Source organism: Corapipo altera, unplaced genomic scaffold (genome assembly GCF_003945725.1).
Source record: "Corapipo altera isolate COAL_440 unplaced genomic scaffold, ASM394572v1 63, whole genome shotgun sequence".
Taxonomy (NCBI): domain Eukaryota; kingdom Metazoa; phylum Chordata; class Aves; order Passeriformes; family Pipridae; genus Corapipo; species Corapipo altera.
In genome coordinates this window covers 5,068,318-5,076,601 of record NW_020884928.1, presented here as the reverse complement: position 1 = coordinate 5,076,601, position 8,284 = coordinate 5,068,318, and the positions used below count along the sequence as shown (strand labels likewise).

At 40.7% G+C, this 8,284-nt stretch overlaps 2 protein-coding genes across 3 annotated transcripts in view; one reads left to right on the top strand and one right to left on the bottom strand.

The window, feature by feature from the left end:
- Window positions 1-2: 2 nt before the first annotated feature.
- Window positions 3-7,291, bottom strand: ACBD7 (acyl-CoA binding domain containing 7). The gene is made up of 4 exons (XM_027658705.1): window positions 6,863-7,291; window positions 526-643; window positions 360-422; window positions 3-275 (listed from the first exon to the last, which is right to left on the bottom strand). Exons 1-4 carry the CDS (start codon window positions 6,872-6,874, stop codon window positions 202-204), a joined length of 267 nt encoding a protein of 88 aa, XP_027514506.1. The 5' UTR covers window positions 6,875-7,291; the 3' UTR covers window positions 3-201.
- A 20-nt stretch (window positions 7,292-7,311) lies between these two features.
- RPP38 (ribonuclease P/MRP subunit p38) overlaps window positions 7,312-8,284 on the top strand; it is a 4,062-nt gene continuing 3,089 nt past the window's right edge. Inside the window, exon 1 of one of the 2 annotated variants that reach the window (XM_027658704.1) lies at window positions 7,312-7,408. Coding sequence is in view for 1 of the 2 variants with exons in the window: in XM_027658700.1 (XP_027514501.1) it covers window positions 8,071-8,145 (75 nt within the window). In the remaining variant the exon portion in view is untranslated. Of the gene's footprint in view, window positions 7,409-8,039; window positions 8,146-8,284 lie in introns of those variants that run through there. The other variant, XM_027658700.1, reaches the window with a different exon arrangement.

Below are 8,284 nucleotides of genomic sequence, written 5' to 3'. Positions count from 1 at the left end.
GCTTAATTTATTAGGTTCAAATTTATTTAGAATAAGATACAATCTAAAAATAGAGTATGTATATAAATACCCTTTACAGTCAGCTTATGCTTAAAAGATATTAGTCAGACTACACAAGGAGTTAGTATTGCAGTGTTCTCAACAGAGTTAGTTCACTAGCTACTAAAGAGTTAATTATTAGTGGGAATTACTTTGAATACTCTAGATCCCGTATTTTTCTACCATTGCTTTTGCTTTAGAGATATAGGCATTCATGGCATCCTCCTTTGATAAACCTGTAAAGGAAAGTAGGAATCATTATCTTTCCTCATTTGTCCTCTAAACATGACTACATGATGTAAATTTAATTGGTTTAACACCTTTTTTCAGGTTCCATGCCTCCCATTTGGCTTTGCCTTTCAAATCTAGCATTCCTGGACATTCTGCCAAAATAAATGCATACGTTTGATTATCATGCCGATTTACATAACATCAGCTTGATTTCATCAAGGTATGGGAGTAAATGTGAAGCATATGTAGGAATACCAATATTAATATCTCCAACGGTAGCCTGTTTGTAGAATCCATATAGTTCCTTCAGTTCTTCATCAGTTGGTCTTGTTTTTAATTTTTTTACATCTTCTGCAGCACCATCAAAGTCAGCCTGGTGAAAGAACAGAAAGTGTTGGTTTTCCTCTCAAGGAGTGTGCTTAAAACATGAGGCACAGGGCACACAGTAGTATCATTACATATTCTCAGTCACTTGCTTGGGTTTAGTGGTAAGTCAGGGTGTTTATCCATGGGAGAAGCTTAATGAAACTGTACATCGTTAGAAGAGGAACTAGGATTATATAGCTGATAGGGTCTGTACTTCTAAGATAAATAAACAATTTTACATCTAAACACTTGGAACCATTACAGACTGTCTAGTGTCAGAATAGCTACAGATATATTCATGCAGGCAGCCTCCACAATTTATGTAGTGCGTGTCTTTCACAGTCACACTGTGGGTATGAAGGTGTTCATTGAACTTTACACCCCAGCAGTAATCTCTGCTTCCATAGTGTTGATTCGAGTGGTGGAGCTTGAAAACCCTCTGAGGGGCACTGCCCACTTCACCCTTCATTTCCATGGCTCTGCTGACAGCATAGTAGGTGATCAACAGCTGGCACAGAGACACCTCACGGGGATGAGCAGTGCTACTGCCAGGACCACCTTCCACACCCAGCTCTCAAACACAGTGGAGCACAAGAGTGCACTGTAAATTTACTCCTTTCATCATCATGCATCACACATTCACATCAATCTGAGGCCATATAGTAAGTCTTGGGCTAGACTTTGGCGTTCTGTCTCATGTTCAGGACATTTCAGAGAGACAGATTTCATACAGTGACCACTGACCCATCAGGTCACTGCACTACTCCAACACAAAAAGGTATAGGTACTTTCATATGCTATATGCTGGTTTCAATAATTAGTTTAGCTTTTAAGCTAATCCGCATTTGCAGAAGCAAACTATATCCTGCAAGATGTGCTATGACACACACACACACACACACACATATATATATAAAATGTAAAAAAAAAATCTTAAAACTTGGGTCTTAAAATCAGCAACATATTCAACATTGGTTTCAGCATGTATGCTGTGGCTCTGTTTAAATCATTGAGATCCTAGTATTACCTCAGAAGTCTGTACTGTGCTTCTTTGGACCACCTTTTCCCTTAGTTATAGGAAAGACTTTTTTTTTTTTTTTTTTAATAAGAAAACCTAATGCACGTTTGTCTCCTTAACTGATGCCTTTCTCCTTGGCAACCGACTGTGCTGGGTGGATCAGGTGATAGAAATAAGCAAGTATGAATGAGAGCTGGACTCACTATAGCATTCTTTATTTAAACAGAGAAAAAGTACAAGAGAAAGACTATTTCTGGTTTTAAATCTAAGAAGAAAAAATTAGAAATAATTTAATTAGAGAGTGATGCTCATGGACCTTTCTTCACAGAAAGGCCCCTTCATGGAATCATGAAACTACATATTCATTGATGTAAGGAGACATCAGCTGGTGGCTGCATTAAGGCCAGAGTAGCAGGTGAAATCGGGTAAGGGCAGGTAGCTGAGTGCACTGCAGCTTCCTGCACAGAAACCTAGCCACTCTCTCACCAAATGAGTCACCTCTGTCTCCTGAGATGGAATTAACTTTTTTTTTTTTTTTTAATTTTGGTATGGAAATTTAGTTTGGCTAGTGAGGTTCCCCAGACACAAACTTCTGAGGAATTTCTAATTTTTTTGCAAAATTTTCAACTGCCATTTGAAACCCTCCAAGGGAAAGCACAAGTCTCCTAAGAATAAAAGTGCATGCCTCAGGAGAATGTACATCTGTAATACCAGAGTTATGACAAGGAGCAGCAGGCAGAGAGGTACATTTAAAAGGGATGTTTTTAAAAAATCATGATGTACGATTAAAAGGGTGTTCTAGCAAAGGAATGCTCCCTGCAAAACAGCAATTAAAAATAAATCTTGAATCTTCTTCAAACTGCAGCTATGAATTCACAGAACATTACACGGGAAGGGTTCATGATGATAATACACATCTCTAGCTGTCAGTTTGTAGCACCCTTAAAAATGCGGTGGAAGAAAAGGACAAAAATCCTGCAGCAATGAGGATGCTTTTTAACAAATAATCTTCCAACTCAGTGAGAACCAGTGTTTGCATAACTGACAAGCAGGAGTTTCTGGGAGATTCCCACCAAGGCCTCCCAGAACCAAATGCCCAGTAGTGGAGGCAGGAATACAGAGAACAGCTGGTGTGTTAGAACTGATAAAGACTGTTTTAAGAAATGCTGCTGTTCTATTTTGAATGTAACAATCCTTCTGAGAATTAGCAAGATTCCAAGTGCAATTTGTCTGTTTAAAACTCTGAAACTTGGTCATTCTATACAGTATACTATTTGGCAGAGCTTCTAGAATAAATTCTACACCAAATTACTTCCAAATTATATTCTTAAGTCTAAAACTTTGTAGACTGAAAACATGTAACTAGTTATGCAGTTTGTTCCTGTTTTAATAAAAATAATTATCAATATTACTAGAATGCAACTATACCACAGAATCATTGAAAAACATGAAGCTTTAAGTCCAACTTTTTGTGGCTGATTTCTTTTAAGAACTAAACACTGGATTTTTTTTTTTTAACCAACCGAGTATTTGGGAGCACTGCAAGACAAATACCAAAAGGCTCAGGATATGTTTATATATTTTGTACATATGTTATATATAATTTAGATAAACAAAAATCATATGCCCTAGACTACATATAAAAGCTGAATCAATCAATAATGTTGAAATGACCTTACAGCATCACTTCTCAGCTTTTTTTTGTAATATTAATATTGCTTTCATGAAAGCCTTGCAGTCTTTATTTTTCATCTTATGCTGTATTGTCTCTTGTTCTCCTTCTGCAGAGTAACTGTACCTGGAATTCCTACAACTACCTGAAATACTTCAGCAAGCTCAGATGTTAAGCTCATTTTTAATTTTTCACCAAAAATTGACAAGGGCCATAGAAAGTAAGTAAGTTACACTTTCCTTCCTTTCAAAAGCAAAATCAGAAAGGTGAACCCACATGTTTGAGGCCAGCAAGTCACAACAACACAGGGAGAAAATTTGGGGATTGGGGCAGAAGTGCCCTGCCCTGTGCCTTAGGCACAGTGTGGGTGCCTTCAGCCTGGGAGCAGGGAGGGGACATTTCTGTAAGTAGGAGTCTGAACTCCATACCTGCGAGATTGCTCGTATGACTTTTTATTTCACTGTGTTCCTTGACAGACAGGTGGCTTACCCCTCCATGGAAATAAGCCTGTTCCACTTTGTGTTTATCTCAGGGCAGAAGCAAGGACGTAGGGACACACTGCAGAGGAACTCACATGCTCTGAATTTACATCCCAGCCTACCCCTGAGTCACTCCAGTCATGCCACGCTGCTGCACAGTGTTTCAGACACTGCAGCATTACGATATGAAGGAGTTCTGTACTCAGGTAGCAAGACTGTAGTCTAATTACACAAAAATACGTCCTCCTATGCACTAACAACAGTATGACAATAAATGTGATGACTCACCATACTTAAGATTTTTTTAATTGGTAAAATTTTATTAAAATGAATATTTCACTCTTAAGCCAAATACTAGTGATGTGACATTCTTGACTGTACCCATCACTGACTCCTCATCACAGACATCTCTTAATATTATCCATACACATGCAAACAAAAGCAGCACTCATGGTCTTTAACTGTAAGATTAAGAAGTGGTATCAGTAATAAAACATAACTGGGTTGCCACACGTTATTTAAAGTTTAAATAAGTTACTAGTGCATGGGAGCCTCTGGCAGCATTGACATACAAGGACCATTCAAGTCAGCGGAAATCTTCCACGTGTCTTGAATTGTTTTCTGATCCAAACTTCCATCCTGGCTTTGGCTGGGATAGAGTTCATTTTTCTTCCTAGTAGCTGGTACAGTACGAGAATAGTGCTGATAACACTCTGATGTTTCGGTTGTTGCTGGGCAGTGCTTACACTGAGCCAAGGACTTTCAGTGTCTCATGCTCTGACAGTGAGGAGGGGCACAAGAAGCTGGGGGGGAACAGAGTCAGGACAGCTGAGCCAAACTGGCCAAAGGGATATTCCACACCATAGAACATCATGCCCAGTATATAAACGGGGGGGATCAGCCAGGAGGGGCTGAATGCAGCTCAGAGATGGGCTTGGTACTGATCAGTGGGTGGTGAGCAATTGTGTTGTGCATCCCTTGTTTCTCTTGGGTTTTATTGTGCATGCTCTCTCTTTTATTACTATTAACAAATTTTATATATTATATATAAATTAACTTTAGTTACTAAACTAGTCTTATCTCAACCCACGCGTTTCTGCTTTTTTTTGCCCCCTGATTCTCCTCCCCATCCCACGGTGGGGGAAAGGGTAGCAAGTGGCTGCATGGTCCTTATTTGCTAGCTGGGGTTGAACCACAACTTCAGAGTAAGAATGAACCAGAAGCACTGTTAGATTATACGAGACAAAAGATAAAAAAAATAAATTAAGGAACCCATCAAGTTAATAACCTTATCTTCACATAGTTTTATTAAATATGCATCAATAGGCAAGTATCTCAAGATACTGTTTAAAAATATGCAAACACATATCTTGCAGAGCAAGAAACATGCAGAAATGAAATATAAATACTAAATGTTTCTTTTTTCATTCCCCTCTAACCAATCGTTGTGCACAGACTGTTGCTTAGAATTTGCCTGCTTACACAACATGCTTATGAGCAGCCTATAAAAATATAATTTCCTTTAAATCATGTGCCAATAAAATTCCCTTTCACTCCTCAAATTAAAAGCATAAAAATATCTACAGAAAAACATACACACATGTACTAGGGATAAATGCACAAATTATCAGACTATTATCACATACTCCCTTTTTGCAAAGGAAAAAACATTCTTCTTTAACAGCAGAATATTTTAACAGTCTGCAAAACTTACAAATATTTTAAGCCTCCCTAATGAAAATATTATTAAGTTGTCCTCATAGCTTGATTCAATACATTTTTATCAATATGGATGCTGGCTGTCAACCAAACCAATGTGGATAGAAAACCTCTATGTCTAATACAGAATAGGTAAAGACATTGCAGTATTTCAACCACTGATTTTTATGTGAAAGTGTAACTGCATACCACAATGGAACAGCATATCATACTGCACTCAGCTCTTTCTAACTGTGATTTATGGCTCATTGCTTAATCATAAGGCTAATAAATTCATTTTCTAGAGTAAACTCAAGGCAGAATAAAACAAATATAATTTCGGTGATCGTTAATTAAACAAAGGTGGTGTTATCTTTGGGATTTGGTAGTTCTGACACACTGAAGGAATAGTTTTCTTCTTCTTAGCTGTAACATACCACAATGAACCCTCTGTTCTATTCAACATAATTGCAGCTCAGAAGAAAATTGCTGAGCTACTGGCAATGCACTCCCTGCATCTAGGTCAGAGCATTGTGTTGTCCACTCTTTGCAAACTAACCAAGCTGAGAGAGACATTATAATGAGACTGGGATAAAAGGGCTTGCTAATCTTGAAGTGAAAGGGATAATAGGAAAGCCTAACAAAGAAAAACAGCCTAATCCATCACGGCATGGGTAAGACAAAGGAAGTATTCATAGTTTCTCGAAAATGTAGGAGGCTAAACAGCCAGCAATGAAGATAATTTCCCCAAGAACTATTTAAAGCCCTACTCAGAGAGAAAGAAGGAAGCTCTCTCTAGCCAGAAGGTAGGAAGTAGAAGCTTTCCTACAACAACACAAGCCCATCAAAATGTAACAAAGATGCATACAATCTAAAAAAATACACATAACTCACTTAAAAATTATTCATGCTTCCCAAATGCACATATACCACTGCCTCAGTGTTAGAAGTTTCCCTTCTCAATTTAGAGCTCTAAGTAACTAGCTAGATCCTAAAAACATAAGTATTTACAGGCCTTTCAACGCCTAACTCAGTCCTGGCAAACTCAAATGCAGACACTAAGAAAAATAATTCACGCATGCTCTAAACAGGTAAGGCTCCAAAAAATTATATGACCTATGAATAGTACAAAATAACCAGCATGTTTCTCACCCTCCACTTGTAGGAAAGTAATGCATTATTTAACCTCCAAGGGTTTCGGCAAATTTCCCTTGCTGCAAGGTAACCTCGATTTTGCAGTACTAATCCTTATGCTGCAAAAATATCGCAGTCTCCAACTCGGCACTGCACAGATAGACAGTGCATCCCTCGCCTCTCCTCTCTTCGCGTCTCTATGTCACCAGATGCAGAACTGCTTACCTGGAGAGTCATGATGCTGCGAGGATGGATGCCCAGGGAGCGGCCTCGTTCCTTCCGCGGCCGGGACGCGGCGCCTCTGCCTGAGGGCTCCCGCGGCGCGGGCGCGGTGGCGCTGGGATGGTCCCAGTGACCTCAGCTCCCGGCTGAGGCACGACACGGGCTCGCTCCCGCTGCGCCTCCCGGGCCCTGCCGGCACAGCTGAGCGGCTGCGAACCGCAGGGAAGGGGCGGTGGGGGCAGTGAGCATTAACCCCACAGTCGTTTCCTCAGAAAGCCTGAGCTCGTTTCCATACCACTGAGGATTAGGCCACCAGGCTCGGAGAGCAGCGATACAGCAGGATTCTCAAGCCATTTGTTTGAAAAAGAAATTTCTTGGGTGACTTGAACGGCAGCCAGCCCGGTTATTGCTGCTGGTCCCCTTGCTGCAGCCCCTGCCCGTGCCCACGCCCAGCCTGGCCTGGGACCTCGCATTGTCCAGCTGCAACTCTGGAAAACCTGCAGGTCATCCCGGGGAGAGATACCTCACACAAGCAGCTACACACACAAAGTACCTTGTGAACGCTGAGTTTTAATTTGTTCTACTAAATACAGAATAAAGAGAATATTAATTGATAAACTAGCCTACAACTGTAACCCTTAAAGGAAAAAAAATTTCATCCCTGCTTATCCTATCCATTAATAAATTATTTATATTCACATCTCTTTACATTTATGTTCATCATTCCTTGAGCATAGTCTGATCACAGTACTGTGTGTTTCTAAATGTTTTTAACCCACTAACTTCCATAAAACCTTGAAAAAGAGTGTTTTCTCTCAGAGCAAGTCCACCTTAAATTAAGCCAGGATTTAACAAGAAAAAAAACCATGTAAATTTCAGTAAATACAAGATTTTAAATAAATTTGAAAACAACTCTGAAGCAAAGAAGCCCTTATTCCTGCTGGGGAAGCTCTGCTTTTTCAGGCCCAGAAGCTGCGTGTAACCACACCGTGCACTAAGGTGAATGCAGAAACTGAATGTGCGTGTCAAGATTTGTTAATGGCTCGGGGCAGACTGTGAGAAACACTGAACGTAACCAGCCCTTACTTGTCATCTTAGTTACAGAATGTAATGTACGTGCGCAGTATGTTGCATTATTGCACTGCAGCGAGGTTGCTGTGAAGTCCCTATGAAGTACCCGGTGACTTGGCCACGATGCCGCTAGCTTACACATGACAAAGCAAATCTGCCTATGCGCCCATTATCGGGAGCGTTCAAAACGCGGGAGCGCCAGTGCTAAACCTGGGGTGAGACCCGCCTTCCACCAACGCAACGCGCTGTTTCTCCATGTGGCGCCGACCGGGCTCCGTTCGATGCGGTGCCATCCAGCGCTCTCCGCTGCCCGCTCGCCCTGCGCGCTCAGCCGCCCCAGCCGGGACCGGGACC

Excerpts from the sequence above, each read along its gene's own strand:
- ACBD7 (XM_027658705.1), bottom strand. Across the intron at positions 423-525 it reads CGTTGGAGATATTAATATTG|AATGTCCAGGAATGCTAGAT; the intron begins GTATTCCTACAT and ends TTATTTTGGCAG. Across the intron at positions 276-359 it reads GGCATGGAACCTGAAAAAAG|GTTTATCAAAGGAGGATGCC; the intron begins GTGTTAAACCAA and ends TTTCCTTTACAG.